This window comes from Hyalella azteca, unplaced genomic scaffold (genome assembly GCF_000764305.2).
Source record: "Hyalella azteca isolate HAZT.00-mixed unplaced genomic scaffold, Hazt_2.0.2 contig5073, whole genome shotgun sequence".
Taxonomy (NCBI): domain Eukaryota; kingdom Metazoa; phylum Arthropoda; class Malacostraca; order Amphipoda; family Hyalellidae; genus Hyalella; species Hyalella azteca.
In genome coordinates this window covers 128,002-147,586 of record NW_025935277.1, presented here as the reverse complement: position 1 = coordinate 147,586, position 19,585 = coordinate 128,002, and the positions used below count along the sequence as shown (strand labels likewise).

General features: G+C 41.0%; 1 protein-coding gene across 1 annotated transcript in view; it reads right to left on the bottom strand.

Annotated features, from left to right (window-relative positions):
- The window catches only part of LOC108679329, a 30,983-nt gene extending 11,893 nt beyond the window's left edge, over window positions 1-19,090 (bottom strand). The window contains exons 1-6 of the mRNA XM_018167932.2: window positions 18,621-19,090; window positions 14,387-14,574; window positions 12,301-12,497; window positions 11,456-11,689; window positions 11,073-11,227; window positions 9,383-9,511 (exon numbers count right to left, since the gene is read on the bottom strand). Of these exons, the coding sequence (XP_018023421.1) occupies window positions 9,383-9,511; window positions 11,073-11,227; window positions 11,456-11,689; window positions 12,301-12,497; window positions 14,387-14,574; window positions 18,621-18,949 (1,232 nt within the window). The 5' untranslated portion in view covers window positions 18,950-19,090. The remainder of the gene's footprint in view (window positions 1-9,382; window positions 9,512-11,072; window positions 11,228-11,455; window positions 11,690-12,300; window positions 12,498-14,386; window positions 14,575-18,620) is intronic.
- Between the last annotated feature and the right edge of the window lie 495 nt (window positions 19,091-19,585).

Sequence of the window (19,585 nt, the reverse complement as noted above, 5' to 3'; positions counted from 1 at the left end):
AATATGGCGTTCCCCAACTTGGTCCCCCAAAATTCTCAAATAGTCACGACTGTTAATTCTTCCATGAAGAGAAATCATTGGTCTGCCGGATATCCCAGAAATAGCACCCCCCGATCATTGCAGAACTCGCCCGGTATTACGGTTGGGAGGAGGCAGTCGGGATTAAATGACTTTTCTGGCTGTCTCCAAACGTAAACTCAGCCAGAGGTTGGAAACAAGGTGAGTGGTGATTCGTCAGAGAAAATCCCATTTTTACACTGATCGAGGGACCAATTGTTTTTTGCACCACTCTAAACGCTTCGCAGCATTTTGTATTTGAAACCAGAAGTTTACTAATTGCAAGTCTTTCATAAAATATAGATCTGCGTACAAATAATGCGTGAAATAATGTCAAGTGAATGCAATATATTGGAACTGAAGGATGCCATTTAGGAAGACTTCACGAGCAATGTAAAAGGATCTTTAGCTTATGAACGAGTTGTGCGTGCGGTTGTGCAAAAATCGTCGCTGGCAAGGCACCGGCACAGCTCTCAATACATGCAGATTAGCCACAACTCTCAAGCCTCATCCAACGTCATATGCGGTGAGGCGACGAAGCCTCGGCCAACGTCATACGGTGAGGCGACGAAGCCTCGGCCAACGTCATGCGGTGCAGCGACGAAGCCTCGGCCAACGTCATGCGGCAGGAGATACGTGGCGAGATAATGGCGGCTAGTGGGCGCTCTTTAGCGATCTCTCATACATCATCTTTCCTCAAGACTCATCCTCTATTCCGTCTTGGTTCACCATCATAAATTACGAAAGTTCATAGGCGTGGATTAGTCTTTATTGTACCCTAATAAATCCAATAAATTTGGAACAGAAAAAACATGAACACGCGCTTTATTTACGTTTCAACTCTTTGATTACAAGCAGCCTGGATCTCATGTCAATTAAGCTTGTCAAAAGATTTTTCGTGACCTGTTAAGTCAGCGGTTGGTCCTTTGGTGAGTAGCTGATATTTGCTCAAAGTTGTCTAGAGAAAAAAAAAACATTTTTTCATTTCAAGCAAAAGCGTTACGCGTCATCATTTTCAGTGGAAATGTGCACAACGTAAACCAATGCAGCAGTCACACCACATCTCGTTCATCACATTCACAACACAGCACCACATGTGCCAACACGGCGGAGAAGCGTGCATAGAAGCGCCATCGCTCAAGCGTTTACACGCGGAATTTATAAGAATAACGCACTTCAGCTCCATGCTTATGCTAGAGTCTCTAGAGACGAGCCTAGATCCAATTAAATGAAACTTAAAAATCCTTGGTTCATTCCATTTTAATTCACTACATTCACGCAATGAATACTTCACTTCATTATGCTTGGATTCATCCACATTCATTCATTGAGTCAATAATTCATTTAGCGAATGACTTCACTACCCAAACAAAATTTAGAGTCACCCCAGCTTCTGGTAATCCAAATCAGAAGCTGCCGCGTCGGTAAATTTTTACAGGGTATTTGATTGATAGTTTAGCAGTGCACCCAATGACCTCGTACGCAGTACATCATTGCCAGTCTAGTGAATGAGAGCACACCATTACTCCCTCATTCTAGTACACGAAGCGAGGGCACGGCCACGCAAGGACGTGTGAGGTCACGCGCTCGGGTCACTTTGCGTGACCTTGCTTGCTTATCGAACGGCGCGGCCCTGCGCCAACCCTCAATGAAATGCCAGCCAGCCTCCCACTGTGCATCCTTGCCACCGCTGCTGCTGCTTGTCACTACAAATGTGCAGACATTTAACGATTATCATCGTAGTTGTAACTTGTGTAAGCAGCACGATGCAAATAATATTCGACCAAAACAATAACGTTTCCTGTTCATTGCCACTGCTGCTTGTCACTACAAATGTGCAGACATTTAACGATTATCATCGTGGTTGTAAGCAGCACGATGCAAACATTCGACAAAACCTATAACGTTTTCTGTTTATCACAAATAATGACTTAAAATATTAAAAATTAGGTACTCTGAGTTGTTCTCAGCTGAGGGGTGTCTCGAAACGAGCCAAGTACACATAACAAGGGATTTCTATTGAATGTTATTTTAAAGCGTGGCTGCAATTTTGGCAATGTGGTTGAGGTAGGGGCGCTAATATATTCTTTAGTACCATTATAAATGAGACGCACGATATCAGCGAATGTACATATTCGAGTGTTGGCACAAGAGCAGACATGTTTACCGTTCTGTCTGCACGACAGAGCAGAGCTTCGCTATCAGCCATGATAATAGAGAATGCTAGGAACAGTACTCAGATGCTCGCAGGTCTTGACAAATCAATAATGCGGCTTGTCTTAGAATATCTGGGCTCCAAATTATAGATTTTTATCAGTATGACCGAGTGAGTTGGGGTGGGGGTTACGATCAATAGCTCAATTAATAATTATAATATGAAAATTATTACAATTATCTAATAATTAGTATATAATTGTAATCACAAATAATCTTTCATTATTTGTGCCAAAAAATACAAATTGCGCGCTGCTCCCGCATGCAGTGCAATAGAGGCCCAGCCTCCAGGATTACAATCAAGTCATGCAAAGAAAAAAAAACCGTCTTTCCAGCTGAACTGGATTATCGTCAACACGAAAATTTGGGGACAACACAAAGCAAACGCAGGCACATGCCACAAACCTACGACGTACGTGCGCTGAAGATGCGAGAAGTTGGTACAAACAAAAAGATATTACTTATTCGCCCATTTGCTTTCTTGTATATGATTGAAACACCAAACGGGCAGAAAAAGCTTTGAGTGTTGGACAATGATCCTCTCATTTCTGTGAGGGCATCCTCCTCTGCGGCTGCGAAGTGACACGAATGTAAGAAGATCACGCGATGAGTAACAAGGAGCGTACAGAATTTCAGAGACGTGAAAGAACTCCCTAATGATGCCTCGTGGCTTCTAGTTTCATACTTCACATAGCCTTGACGGAACATCGTACAAGACAGCTACCTTATTGGCGCCACATCGTGGCATCATCTTTTATAGATGAACCATGTTCAAAGGCACGTGTAATGGCGGAATATCACTCGCAAAATGCATGCAAATTCGCTGCTCGGAACGGCAATGGTCAGCATGAAATTGGTGAGAGGGCCACGAGTGTAATTCTGATTAGGCATTCATCCCAAGTAGTCAATGGTACATATCGCCTTCAGGCGACTTGATTCAAGAATTACTCAAATAAACTTGGAATCAATATTCAATAGTTCGTAGCTATAGAAGTTAAGGTAGCTTATTTTTATCATTGAAAGAAAAATTCTTGAACACAATCGTTCCACAGTAGAATAAACATTTAAATAAAATGCCACCGAATCATTCGAAACATTACTTTTTGCCACAAAATTAAATATTAATAAAGCTTAGTGACACGCCAACGACACGTTCTAGCCCGCATAAATTCGTAGGGTAAGCCAAGAATACGTCCGACCTTGGGGCGGGCAAACTTCCACACATCGCACACGTGCTGCTTCTACTGGGATACACACACACTCGATCGGGCCATTGCATGGTGTGCACAGTGCAAATCCGTTAGCCCTTTTACGGCAAGTTACCATATATGGTCACTTAAAATCTTTCAAAAAGAACCACCATAGCCACCGGTTTGAGGCTACGTTATCAAGCCTTTACCAATCACCAAGGTTCTGACCATCGTTTCGAACAGTAACATCACCTCCTGCCATGAACGAAAACTAAAATATGAGCGCTTAAATGCCATTTTTGTCTCGTATAACGAAATTGAAACTCTTACCGCATAAAAAAGGAGTAAAAATAAATGTTGGATTCCTTACGGTAACTAGATTGAAATGAATTAAATCAAACGATAATAGTGATCCATTATAATACTAATGTTCATAAGTGCTTAATACAAAAATTTGTTAGTGCAGTAAAGCGTATTTAAAGAATTATTCATCTGCGATTTGTTTCTCCAATATGCAAAAATTTGAAAAATACTTCGGAGTAAATAAATCTTAGAATTCTTCTTACTCATTTGCACTAGTTTCAAAGAATTCAATTTCCGCATATTTCTATGGTTGCCTGCGGAGGTGTAAAGCAGTGAAATGTGTACGGTACGCTAGAAAGTCGAGCACGTAATGCGATGCTGTTAGGCACTAAACAAATGTAATGTACAAATTTAACTTTTATTCCCAATCTAAGTCTCAAATAAAGTAAATTGAGAAAAGCATCAATCAATTGAAGCAGCATAATTGAGATGTCTCACCGCAGTGGAAGATATTTTATAGTTGCAAAATACACCGCGTAAGATGCATTCAACAAACCCACGTTGAGATATACAATATGTACATGAAAAATCCTTCTGTTTTCAGGGCCTGAAAAAAGCGTGAGGGAACATGTTCACGATTAGACTCATCTTGACTGAACGAGCGTCACACGCGATTCATGTACATCGGCGAGCTCTTTAATTAAATTATTTAATAAAAGTGCTCCGCGACAACCTTTAAAAAACAAATCGACGACGAAAAAACGAAATCGAAAAAAAAAACGACTGTAAAGCAAAAGTAGACGTGCGCAGTGAGAAGATTGTGCAATTGGCATGCCTGAGCGCCATCTTTCAACAACATGCTTTAATACTCACAGAAACTGACTTTACTTTCGTATTTTTTTTCAAGGGAATGCGAGTATTTCACTTTCTTGCGCAAATTTCTCGTAGTAATCAAATGTACCGTATAAATAAAACGCTAAAAAAATCAACGTGTTACGCCCGTTTTAGACATCGCCAGGAGTTTGGTTTTGGGAGAAGTCTGTTTCGGGAATGAGTTTGAGTCTTCATTAAAAAAATTCGAGCAAATGATGACAAGTCAACTCATATATATGGAGACCAGTAAAAAATTTCTATCTCGACGTCAAATTCGTTGAGGGAAGTATTCGTCCTCAGGAACAATGTTGAGAAACACGCGTAAACGCTACCCCTCTGTAAGGAATTATTCCCCCTTCGCCTGGGGCCATACTTAAAACTGGCTATGTGAACGTAAGTACTTACGCTCTATTTTCTTGACTATGATTGGTGGATTTTGCTTGAAAGACCGTTAGTGATTGGCTGATGAACTTACGATCTCTTAACTTTATTTGAAAGTATGGGCCCTGAACACCACGGCATCGAACGGAAAATTTTTTAAGGAAATAAATGACTAGCATCCCGACCACATCAAAGGCTGCCATGTGAGCGGTTAATTAAATACATAGGAATTGAATTTGAAGCATCATTGAACAATCAAACTAACAATGAGCGAAGGATTTAGGAGCAGGTCGTATTCCTGCCACGTGCCTGATAAGTGAAAGCAGGACTTGCACGAAACCTACTCTGACCGCTGAGTCTGTATTGAGAATAAACACTGAAAATTGCCGATTTGTAGCTCATTGTGATTTTGAGGCGTGTATTCATACATAATGAATGTAATCAACCAAAAAACAAGAGAAGTCAAAAATAATCTCATTCATCTCATGAACTACGGGAAATGGGATTAGTGGACACATAAAATACTGTCATAGAAATTGATTTCAGGTATTTTATATGAAATTGCATCAATCTCTTTGCATTTGTCCACTCAACTCTCGAAGGCAACCTATTTTTCTTTATCCCTGTCGCTCTACTACATGCATTCAACACGCCAAATGCATAGGAAACTTTCATATAATGCAACAAATTATGTGAGAAACTCCCAAACACATTGCCATAATTCAGCCATTGTCACATGACAATGAATCTAAAATACGGAACAAAATTAATCGGAAAACGGTGCTGCCGTCCACATGTGTCGACTTTTCGGAACAGTGTAAAGAAATATATGCTCTGTTGTAGTTTATTCATCGCTGCAACTGTGCTCTCTACCCGACGGACTCACAACCATACTGTTTTCCAGTTTACACTCAACGTTTTATCTGCAACGTGTTGAACTTTGCAGACAAAAGGTTGTGCAAAACATAGCGTCTAGTTCATTTATTGGCGTCGCTTCGTCGCCGTCACAACTCTCAAGTTGGTTCTTCCAGCATGGCCTTTAGTTGGTGTCACCGGAGGAACAGTAGTGCGTTAGCCAGGACTACTAACTGCATGGGCTACCCTGGTGCTACGCCTGTGCTCAAGTCTAATCGCTAAATTCAACCACTTAGGCATGCCACATTCGATTCGTAACCAATAATCATGAAAATAAACACACTTCCTAATACCAATTGCGTTGTGGCAAGTTTATTTTTCATATTTTTTCTTCCTTCCGCTTTCGAATTGAACGGTAGAATGGGTGGAACCCAACCTAACTTAAAAGATGAGCGCATTTTCTTGTCTCTGTTGAACGGACTTTTGCCGTTTTAATTACAAAGAGATAAAGTAAAACTATGAAAAGCATCCTCGTCACACTGCAATGGGCATTAGAAAGTATGTATTTAATTTCATGATTTTTCGTTAGGAGTCACGCATTTCTGTCGACTTGGTACTGGTGTCCACGGACGAATTTAGTGAACGTGTTACCTAGGCTAGGGGGATATTGAGCTACGGGACACGTCGTCGGAGCTGCAGCGATAATATCTCTAGGATGAGATCATGAGACTTGTCTAAGTTGTCGAGATAGCGCGCGCTTATTGCGACCAAAGTCGTCGGTGATCCACATAACATTTTATTTAGTATGAGGTGTCATTCTCACTCATGACTGAGTCATGCCTTTTCTTCGCATAGAAGCGTCACAAAATACAGCAAGTTTTGTCGGCGACCGCCATTGCCCATTAATTAAAAATGTGTTATAGTAGCATTCAATCAATTTTCGTCGCCTCGTATATAGAAATGCATACTTAGTAAGAAAATCTCTAATAGACGGTAAAAAACATCAATCTTTGAAGAAGCAAGAATTTGTTTCACAGTATTGCGGAGGCCGGTGGGCACAGTGCATGGGTACCTACTAGAATTAAAATACAGATGAGACCATAATTATTGATAACGAAGAGATGCAAATAACTTCATACATCGTATGTTCGTGGAAACAAATTGTAATTCTGACAATAAACTCCGCGGCACCAAACACTGGCAGCAATTAAAGAAATAGAGAGGCAGCGTCAATCAGCCCATGGAGCGAACGGCGGCGGGGGCGCGGGTACAACGGTTGCCGAGGAAACGACAATCCTAACCCTCAGACAATGAAGGCTATTTGTTCTAACCTGAGCTAAAAACCAGCTCACAATACTAACCTGGCTTCAGGGCATTAACAGGGACATAATTGAACTCTTGGGACACTTTTTCAAGAGGTAAGATAGAGCAGTAGTATGGGCACGCGTGGGAACTCGAGGTGACGCAACCTCTCGCGGCAACAGCACCTGCACAACTAAACTCGTCCTGGCTTATTGGGGAGGGAGGTGCCAGCGGTGGATTAGAATCCTTTATTTCTTCCCTAGTATTTCTCTCTATAAAGACATCTATCTATATTCTGGTATGAGACTATCTGAAAATAATCATAATCGCGTGTGACGAACACGACTTCACCTTTGTTATGGATTCATATCATCATCACAGCAATTGACAACTAACTTTATCGGAGCGAAGAGCGACGTGAGCGTCAAATATTGACTTGCAACAAAAGAAACTCGGAGCCAGAGAAATGGACGTTACGATAGACACCATCATATGCTGTACGTAATGATGGACACCATCATCACATGCTGTACGTAATGAACGACACCATCATCACATGCTGTACGTAATGATGGACACCATCGTCACAAGCTGTAGTACGTAATGATGGACACATCATCACATGCTGTACGTAATGATGGACACATCATCACATGCTGTACGTAATGGTGGACACATCACATGCTGTACTTAATGAACGAATATGCGTTGAGAGCGCAAAAAAAACGCATTATAGAGCCTAAATTCACATGACAAATGAAAGTTAAATTGTTTGTAAGCTTAAAGCAGGCGAGTCCAGCGAATACAAACTTACCATAGAAACGACACTTCCATGAGAACCATTGCCAGAAAACTGAGATGAAGTAAAATGAAAATGTGAGCAGCGTTTAAGCAGTGTTATGTTGTTGCGGAGTGTGCCAGAGTTTAAGGCAGTAATATACGTAAATATTCCACAAAAATCATATTCATATGATAAATGGAGAAGAAACAATGTCGCGTAATCAAGCACAGCAGCAGGTCATGAATGTAACACGATACTCGAGACAACATTAGCGGTAGGCAGTTGGACCTATAGTATTCTTTAATATTGGTCGTTCAATTAATTTTCGTTAGAATATTAAATTAGAAGACTTTCGATGGATAAATCTGCTTCCTTGAATTTGTTCAGAAAAAGGCACGCGCCATGATGTGATTTGCCAGCCACCTATAATTCTGTCAATTAACAGAACTCAAAACTATGAACGGTTCTGAACGTACAACGCAAATAAACGCTGAATTTAAAAATGAAGAAGATGGCAGACATTTACGTTGTCGAACGGACGATGGAGCTAGACTCCGAAACGTCTTCGATTGTAAATATACGGTAAATTTCAGTGCCATATTCTTTGTTTTTAAATTTCATATCATGAGCCAGATGATGACCACACTTGCACGAATCATGACATCACACTATGAACGGTTAGTCATGAACACATGATGGAACAAGCTAGCACGAATCATAACATCACAATAAGAACGGTTAGTCATGATACAGATACTGGAACAGATGATGGAACACACTTGCAGAATCAAGAGCAGACCGGTAGGATTAAGTGCCACGATTAGAGAGGCGCGTGAAGGAGAACAAGCGTAACCAACACCAAGTTCATATTCGGCAGGCTTGGTTTGAACGAACTAGTGGCGAACGAACAATTTTATGGCGATGCACAATACATTTTATAACAGAACAATAAACAATTTAGATGCATTGGAAGCTACAATAGTTCGTTCAGTTTTTGTTCATCGGAATATGTCTACACAGTTGGATATTCAAAATATTTCGTTCGTCACTTTCACGATGCTGAGACTTGAATCTTCCTGCACAATTCTGACACTGAATGCTCACTTTTTGCATCAACGAAATATGCCACATAGCTAGCGGGCGTCGCAAGAACGCTGCCATGGCCGAGCGCGCAACACCACATGACGGACCAAGTGTAACGAGCCCCGTATAGTGAAGCTCTATAGTATATAGTTTCTATAATAAACGCTTTACAAACGCAATCACATTCAGATAACTGTCGTATTTTTCGAGGAAGATGTAGGCGAAACAAGATCCATGGAAAATATTACCACTAAAAATTTTACTAAAATTAAGAACGCTAACACAAAAAGCTTCAAATTAAAGGATGGGAAAAGATAATCAAGAAAAAAAGGAAGGTAGACACTGAGGATGCCTGAGGAACTCACGGGTGTTGAAGGCCTGGCGCAGCAGAGGGCCGTCCATCTCGTGGTGCAGCTGGAACAGCGACTGTCCTTCCAACTGGCAAGGCGAGAACCCGCAGAACTGAGGGAAGCTGCGCAGGAATACAATATTCTAAGTATTAAAATCACTTGGCTGCTTAAGTCGCAAATTTACCAGGAATTTAAAAGTAAAGAAAATAGCCAGAAAGTTCGCCATTTCTTATAAGCGAATAAGAAATGGTGAACTTTTTGGCTATTTTCTTTACTTTTAAATTCCTGGTACAATATTCTACAATGAACGCGCTGATATTCTCCTTCATAACTTACTTGATTTGTTGTGGCTAGCGTAAATTATTGATTTATTTAAAGTCAGCTTTCAGCGGCACTGAATATCAAGTCCAACTGGCAAGGCGAGAACCCTTCAACTGAGGGAAGCTGCGCAGTAAAACAATATTCTACAATGAACACGCTGATATTCTGCTTCATAACTTATTTGGTATTCTTGTGACTAGCGTGAATTATTTGTTTATTTAGAGTCAGCTTCCAGCAGGACTGAATATCAAGTCCCATACGCGTTCGACGTGTAGTTTTCGTCAGGGTGCTCGTACTGTTATACGCAGTATTGTGTATAGTGTATTTTTCTTCAGGGCGCACGTACAGTATTGTGTATAACAGCTCCCAAGCACATCACGCTATTTAATGCTGTTATGAGTAACGCTATACTTCTAGGCGTAGGCCACCATCAGAGGCGTTAAGGTCGGGGCCCTGATCATTGAGATGAAACCATTCCATGTTTTTAATGAATAAAATTAATAAATCCTTTTTGTTGGAATGGTGAGTGTGGGAGGCCTTAAAAAAAACTCCTAGGCTCACTTTTTAGCGCATCTTCTCATCTATGAAAAAAAAACGCTATTGTGCTCGTCATGTCCGTCTGTCTGTCCGTGACTTCACGTTTTCGTCGACGAGAAAATGCGCTCTCTGTCACTCACTGCAGTGAGTACTGAGTGTGTGGTTTTTATCATTAGTGTGTGGTTGTTTGAATTTATGCGTTTGTGAAGTTAATTGGCAATTCACCGATGGAAATTAAAGCCTGGGGCAAACCATTGACATGTAACGCACCGGCCGGATTTATTCAAGAATTACAAAATGTGATAGATTCCTAATAGGTATACATGTTGCTTAGAAGGCATAATTATGTAAACGATGAGATATGTCATAAACCATTTGTTAGAATTTGCGGAATTTATGTCCCACGGTTGAACAAAATAAAGAAATTCAAGATTCTCTGATAAATTGTTGCTACTTGCCTATTTTCAATTGGTCTTTATATTTCTGTGGTCAGGACAGTGGAAACCAATCCGTCATAGCAAACGCCAACACTACAGCAATTTGTAAGCTTCAGAATAAATTACGTAGGTATATGATGATTGATAACTTACTCTGATATGTTGATTATTAAATTCACATGAACAACACGTGGCGACGTTGCAACATCGCAGCAGCTACGTCGCTTTCTTTATTCTTGTTGAAAATGTTCGGTCGTAGTTATGGTGTACATGGCATTTCGCTAATAATAATCTTACGTTCCTCACACAGAAAATATATATTAATACTTATACTTAAAAAAAAGTATAATTAAACTCCTAATCATGGTCAGAAGAAAGAACAACTCACTTCTCGTCGGCGTACTGGAACTTCATATCGAGTGTGTGTTTACTGAAGAATGTTGTGCGGTCCAGCGGCACTTCGATGTTGGCGGGATGTGGCACGGGCGCCGCCACACACATCAGCCACCCAAGCGGCGACACGTCGCTGCGGCGGGCTAGTCNCTGAAACATGCCACTAACTGTCCAATATAAATAGCCAGATAACCAGGAGCCGAACCATCAAAATAATCAAGAGTTCGTTAACACCTTCAGCCAATCACTGACGGCTTTCAAAGCTGAATCCACCAATCCCAGACGAGAATGCGGCCGCTACGTTCACTTGAGCGAGTATCACTAGCACGGCCCCAGCTCCTGTAAATCAGTCGCAAGTCAAGCTTGTGGAGAGCGCACCTTGTACGAGGCGTTCCTGATGGTGACATTACGGCCTTTGCTCGCCAGGGTGCACTTCATCCTGAGGAAGCCATGTCGGGGCTCCCAAAGGTGCTCGTCTTTGGGGTCTCTGCCATCCAGGGGCGCGAGTCTAGCCTCGTCCTTGCTGGGGGTGGGGATGGCCAGGAGCTGGCGCAGGTCTTCGTGGTCGCACTGGTGCACGATGTCGTACAGCGATACGCCCATCACGTCAACCTGCTCACACAACAATAGCGTGTGAAACACAAAGAAAATGCCAGTACTTAATTAATAATTAAATTAAATTAAATTAAATAAGTGTTTGATAGGAAAAAAGTTATAACGTGACTAAAAGGAACGAATACGGGGATAAAAAAAATGTAGTCATCAGATTTTTCGAAGGGTTATAGGAAATTAAAGGGAAATATGAAGTTTAAATACAACTTAGCGCAGTATCTATGAAGCTGTTTATTCTCGCCAAATGCGTGATCTTAAGAACATTTGAACAATGTCTTGCTGGAGTCCCCAAGAAAATATGCCTGACACGCGAGGTTGCGAGCCTGTAGTCTGGGCATTAATTATTATAGGTACGAGTCCTTCGTCAGCCTTTCACTGACGGCTTCGTACTAACCCACCAATGAGACAAGAAATCGGGCGTTACGTGCACTCTGGTCGCTACGAGTACTTTAGCCGCCACGCGTTCTTAGGCCGCTAAGTGTACTAAGGCCGCCAAGTGTACTTAGGCCGCTACGTGTACCTAGGCCGCTACGTTTGCTTAGACCCCTACGTGTACTTGGATCTAGATTGGATAGTAGTATATCTATTAGACAGATAGCCGTTGAGGTTACCTGCGCCAGGCCGAGGTAGCGAGCGATGCTGGAGGAGACGTACGCGACGTCGCCCACGCAGGACAGGCCGAGCACGAAGCCATCGACGGCCTGCAGCAGCGACTCCTGGAACTGGCCTTCGCAGACCTCCTGCAGGCCAGCGTCCCACGGCAGGCTGCTCGTGTCACTGTTGGCTGCATGGCTGCTCAGCGCCAGGCCTGTGGTAGAATTTTAATCATCACCTTGAGAAGCACATGATATCAAGCTTAGAAATATCAAAGGCATTGAAATATTGAAATATCAAAAGTGAAATATCACATTGAAATATCAAAAGTGATAGTGATAGAGCTGCAACTACATCACTGGGTTCGATAATTCAGCACATTCATGGACAAGCGTTTTTGTATAGCATAAAACACTGCACGATATACAACTTCAGCTCCCGCGTGGATACCTAATGAATCAAAATAGGCCAAAATTACTTATAAAATTGTAGTGAGATGAATCAGGAGCATACAATGAGCAGTGAACATCAACCAGTTCAATTTATTTAATCAGCAACTTAACATCAAACTCTTCACCTAAATGATGTATTAAAGTATTGTACTCTCAATGACATGCAAAATAACCGTCTGAGAGATAAAACTCATGGCTATGCCATAACAAGTTACACTCGCAGCAGACATGTAACGGGTTTACCTGCATGTAATAATTGTTATGGAGTAATTGTAATAATAAAAATAATTGTAATCAAACGTATTGTGCATGTGAGAGCACGGTAACGTGATCGGAAGGCATGCATCATACTAAAGCAGCTCGGCCAGCGTTTTGTACTGCAGAATGATAATCTATCTCAAAGCGATCCCATTTTTTTAATTCCTGTTTTTAAAGTTAGTAAATCGTTAATTAAAGTCTAGACTAATGTGATTGATAAGTCTATACAATAAAATTAATTACAATAAATAATACGCAATAATAAACAAGCAAGTTGTTGAGTGGCGTAGCACCTCTTACACGCACTCAAGTTACGACAGCGAGTTTAACGTTACCACGTACGGCCTTACCATGCTTAGTATATGTTTTAGATGTTAGCAGTCCCAGGCCACGATGTACGCCAAATTAACCATTAATTATTTAACCCTTAATTAACCTTAAACCCTTAACCCTTAACGCCCTTAATGAACAAACTGCTTGTGTTTATCGTTCAATGTTCAGCGCTTTCCGTCAGATCCCAACAGTGATTCTTTAACAAATTACGTCTCTATGATCCTGTCAAAATGCCCGTTCCAAAATATTGTTGCATCAACAATAAAATAGTTTTTCCTGAGTTTAATGTTTAACTAAACTGCGCGCGCTGAATCATGCATTATTTCTGAAGTGATTGCAATTAGGTTTGCGTGCTGCATGCAACCAGCACCACACCGCACTAAAAATAATTTTATTTATCAAGCACCACACACTAGTACCAGCACCAGCTACTCACTAGTACCAGCACCAGCTACTCACTAGTATTACCAGCACCAGCTACTCACCAGTACCAGCACCAGCTACTCACTAGTACCAGCACCAGCTACTCACTAGTATCCAGCACCAGCTACTCACTAGTATCCAGCACCAGCTACTCACTAGTATCCAGCAACACACACTAGCACCAGCTACTCACTAGTATCCAGCAACACACACTAGCACCAGCTACTCACTAGTACCAGCACCAGCTACTCACTAGTACCAGCACCAGCTACTCACCAGTACCAGCACCAGCTACTCACTAGTGCACCAGCTACTCACTAGTACCAGCACCAGCTCCTCACTAGTACCAGCACCAGCTACTCACTAGTGCACCAGCTACTCACTAGTACCAGCAACAGCTACTCACTAGTGCACCAGCTACTCACTAGTACACATCACCAGCTACCCACTAGTGCACCAGCTACTCACTAGTACCCATCACCAGCTACTCACTAGTACCCATCACCAGCTACTCACTAGTACCCATCACCAGCTACTCACTAGTACCAGCACCAGCTACTCACTAGTACCAGCACCAGCTACTCACTAGCACCCAGCACCAGCTACTCACTAGTACCAGCATGCACCAGCTACTCACTAGTATCGATCATGTCGCCAGTATGTAGGCAGGCTATGGCCAGTCTCATGATGGAGGCCTTGTCGAGGTTCTCCAGCAGGTCTCGCGGCAGGGGCAGACAGTCGCTCAGGGCGCTGTACAGCTCGCTCTCTTTGCTGCGCCGGCATCGCGCTGCTTCACGGGACTTCTCCTTGCGCTTCTCGCTGCTTCTGCTCACAATAAAATAACACGTTAACTCACAATAGCCAAATTGTATTAAATAAAATAAATAAATTAAATAATACAATTGTATTATTTTCAGTTATTGTATAACATGTTAACTCACTAGACGAATTCCAGAATTATTCTGAATTTATAATAGAGGTGAATTTATACTGCTAGTTACGCATTGATATTCAAAACTTTAAGTTATAAAAACCATATTAACTACACGTTAGTAACGATAAATAAGGTATAAATAAGGTAAATAATAAGAATAAGGTATTAATAAATGAAGTAAATGAGGTAACGATGAATAAGGAATAAATATAAATAAATATAAAATAAATACCATGAGAATATAGTTCAATTTTTTTCTTTGTTGGCTTTCCTGCTCATCAAATGAGTGTGAATGAAATACATGATTTAATGAAGCTAATTACTTCAACATGGTATACACTTGTACAAAATATCCATTACTTAAAATAGCATCAATGAAAAGTTAGGATCAAATTTTACAGCTATATTCTTCCTAGAAAAACATTTAGCACTCGTTTCGGAACAACACAGCAGCTCTATTGATTGATAATCATACCAATCATCAGATCATGCCAATCAGATAAGCTAATTCTCTCAAACTGTAAAAATCTGTCAGCCTGCATATAATTTTAGGTTGAGCGGCAGCGCGATAAGGCCGTTGCCAGGCATGTGGGGCAGGTTAAACACTCAATCGGACGTTTGTTTACACATTAAGTTTGAAGGTAAACAATTAGCACTGTAATACATAGTGATATAATCATGGAGCAATCAAGAGAAGAAAAGAAAATATTATTAAAGCTATTATTTAAGGAATTACAAATCCCTACATACGAGATTGTAGCACGCATCTTACACCTCAAGGCGATTAGGACGAAATATTCACGAAGTAGCTGAACTTTACCATGAAGGCAGGGAAAAATTGAATAACTCGCGTAAAATTAACATATGACTGATGTCCCTTATCAGTATGAGCCATGATAAGTTGATACACGCTTCAAGACAACTGTTGTATAATTGCATGAGTTTTATATATCAGAATCAGAGGTAAAACTAGAGAAAGAGAGATGACTGACCTAGGGAGCTATATATATATATTTCGCCTTTTGACTAACCCAGGGACTAGAAGCAATGACGAAACATTTCATTGAGCAACGCACTGAAAAAGTCTATTTTGCCAAGGCTCAAAGTAAAAAAAAAAGTTAAATATAGGCAGGAATCTTCAAGGTTTTGGAGTAATGCCGTCTCATGCAGAGCAGAATCCACCACGTGCATATTGATGAAGGTTAATGCCCAATTTGGGAGACGTCGTCGCCTCTCACAGGCAAGGGATCGTCACTATGCTGGATTTTAACGAGGGTCTGGAGGAGGCGTTCGCTCCTGTACTATTGCTACCGTCGCACTCAACAGCAGCCGCTAACTGAACGTTTACAGCTCGTTCCAGTCTCAGAGGCTTGATAAGCTCCAGTTAAGTGATGTAGCTTCCGATACTGCAGTAAAAACTTTTCATAAGCTTGATACATTCCAGAACCATGTTCCTTTCAATCTATAGGGAATTTTAATACAGTTCCGTTAATAATATATTCATAATGTAAATCATAACGATCCAATACCATAAAAGTTGTGGCAATAACTTTATCTAATTTGCTGCGATTAAGCTCAAGCCAAACTGCAAGATATTCCAGAAAACAATTTTTCCGCCAAACCAATATCGTTGCGTTTCATTAGCGGCTACAGTTCGTAGAGCTTTAGAGAACTAGGATATCTCACGGTTATATTCATGACAATATTAAATGCCCTCAGTATTTTATATTCAAATGATGAATTCAGAGATTGGCTGATACCGACTCGCGTTAATACGCCAAGACGTCGCTTAGCAAAAGCATGTCGAGTGCCAAAATGGATCACCTCCAACCACAGTAAGTTAAAAAAATTACACACAACATGCACTTAAACTTCTAGGGGAAATGGGAAAACGATTAAGATTCCAGATTGAAATTCAAGGATATAATAAATTGTGAATTTTCGTGACGTTAAGACTCGACATCACCTCACGCTGCTCTGACTAGTCGATTTTGGGCAACGGGAGGATTATTATTAATTCAGTTACTGCATTTGTGCTTTCTCGAAATCTCTTGCGTAGTAACAAGGAGCTGATTATTACGAGTTACACTTCGTGGAGCTGCCGAATAAATTTCAGAAAATAGACTTGTATCGATCCATCAAATTCACCATGAACAAAAATCGCAACCGATAAAAAGCGCGAGACCTCATCCCGGGTCTCGCTATAATTCCAGAGGCTCGAGGTGCGCAGCTGCGAAAAGCACCAAACCAAGTCATAAACCAACGTTGCATTCTGATGAACTATAGCTAGTAATTTGCCCACCCCAGAAAAACTCGCTGGATGACCTAAATGAGGCTGTAATGTTCTCATAAGATTCCTGAAGGAAATTATAGCAGAATAAGAAAACCTAGACAGTTCGACAACACCGTAGTATCGTTCAAGTTGAAGTGATGCTCCTCGATACCATAATTCATAATACGTACCAATAATGGCGTTTGATAAATCCTATTAAAAATATTCTGAGCATCAAAAACGTCGCTACGGAGGTCACTGATCCGTACAATGAAGTGCCATCTAAGTGGCCGGTATCTGGGCTGTTGTCAAGGGGGTTATAGAGTCCATATTCGACCTTGCCACGTGCAGCTTCCACTTCAAGAAAACTTCTTATCACGAACGTTTAAATCATTCTTACATAAATATTTAATTATTCTAAACAAGAAATAATTTCATTTTATAATATTTTTGCACAAAAATTGGAAATTGTGCAGCAGGAAAAGTGTAAATTAAAGAGCTTTTCCCAATACGTTGTGAGTTCAAGAAGCAACTTTTTCTGTGTCCTCCTAAACAAAAAGTGCGGTAACACCTATAGACTTGCGTGCAACGCAGGTGAAGAACTCGGCCTCAATGCACTTTGAACATCGGAGGTATCGTAGATAGCAGGTTTAATAACGGGCATTGAACGGTTAGTTCAAACATAATGAGTGCGAATTTCGTGGGGGAGAAGGCCCCAATGATCATGCAAGTAAAAAAATATACTATCCTTGGATAACATGTTAGCATCATCATTGTTTTAGAGGAGTATGTGTGTTTAAACTTTAAATAAAGCACACATACATTTCGAAACAATCTTGAAGACGAACGTGAGACGCTGAAGAGGGAAATGAAATGATTTATTGGTTCAAAAGAGGGAACGGTTTAAATAGTTTGAAACAAATTCCCAACAGCAGATATTTTACACTGAGATCTCTGACAATTGCTATATGAACTGGCTATAGAATTTAGAGCTCACAGGCTGCGCCGGGCAGTGGCTTATATGCTTTAACTGTAATTAAATATTCTACTCCATCAAATGGTCTCGTCTTATTAAAATTTGAGCAGAAAGAAGGGAGAAGTTAGGATATTCGAACACAGGGACAATAAGTCGACAGTACGGAACACGAGAGAGCATTCTGGAATCTGGACAAATTCGAAACACATCTCACATGCCGACATGCGTCATAGACAGGCAGTAGCACTCAATAAGAGTCAAGAGAAAAGTAAAAACACGTTTTGGAACATTTTTGGACAAAAATGTCGAGAAATTACATTTAAGCTTTCTAGACGAGGCTTACGATGTCTCAACTGCAGATAATGTCATGTGCCTAGTAGTACCCTATAGTTCTCATGAAACATCAATTTAGCATGTGCTGTGCAAGATAAAACTTGAACTTAATCTTCTCCAACAAAATAATTCGTACGATTATCTCAGCCAGTTAAATGTAGAATATACGCTCTGCAGTTTTCTGTTACTTGCAAATAAAATAAATACAAAACTGGAACAAATTACGTGAATCTCGTGACATTTATGAGAGATCCGAAGTTTAAATTCAGACTACAATCTCGAACGCTCAATCACAGTCACACAAATAGGACCCGAGAAGAATGCATAACAACGAATGAACAAACACGGACACTCACTCTTTTGATGTTTTTTTCGCAGGTTTAGAGTTGTTTTTGACAGGAGGCGTTCGTTTGGCAGGTGCAAACTCTTCCTCTTCAGGCGCAGGTGATTCGGGGAGTGGAACGAAACAAGGAGGCGAGCCAGAAGTTCCGAAATCATCAAAATCGCTTGTGACGCGCCCCAGGGATATAGAGGGACATGTTTCATCACACTGAGGCTTCTTGCCGTCGCCGTATGGCTGTTGAGCGGCATCTTGCGGGGGCTGAAGATCATGTTTGAAACACAGGCGACGTATGCGTCGCTGTGACCTAATGCTGTTGTCTGGACAGCCTGTCACCAGACACATCTTTGCGGTGTTTAGGTCAGGACAGCACCTCCTACAACCTTCACTCCTGGAGAGGTGCTCTCAAGTAACGGAGGTGCTAATACAACCTTGTCAAAAAATTGTTTGCTTTCTAATTCAAGTTAAAAATTAAATAGGTAAGAACTCGTCTGGAAATAAGAATAAATTATATAAGTGAGATAGTTCAATTGTTACCATCAGTTTGAATTTAGTTTGTCAGGTTCATTTGCCACCTGAGTCAATTGTAAATATATACATGCAAGAGGCTGACCCATCACACTCATCAATTAGCAGACATCTAAGGGACATTCCAAGTAATAGGACAGTAGCTAGAGATTTAGAACACAAAGTGCAATTGATAAAGCAAAACACCACACATTTTTTTTATTTCTACCACAAAACACCAGCAATTTGGATAAAAAGTAAAGCCTACTAGCCATTGTACATAAAATAAACAACAAATGGAATGATTTGATGGGCAGTCATCCCTATTGATGGGCAGTCATCCCAGTTGATGGACAGTCATCCCAGTTGATGGGCAGTCATCCCAGTCGATGGGCAGTCATCCCTATTGATGGGCAGTCATCCCAGTTGATGGACAGTCATCCCAGTTGATGGGCAGTCATCCCAGTTGATAGG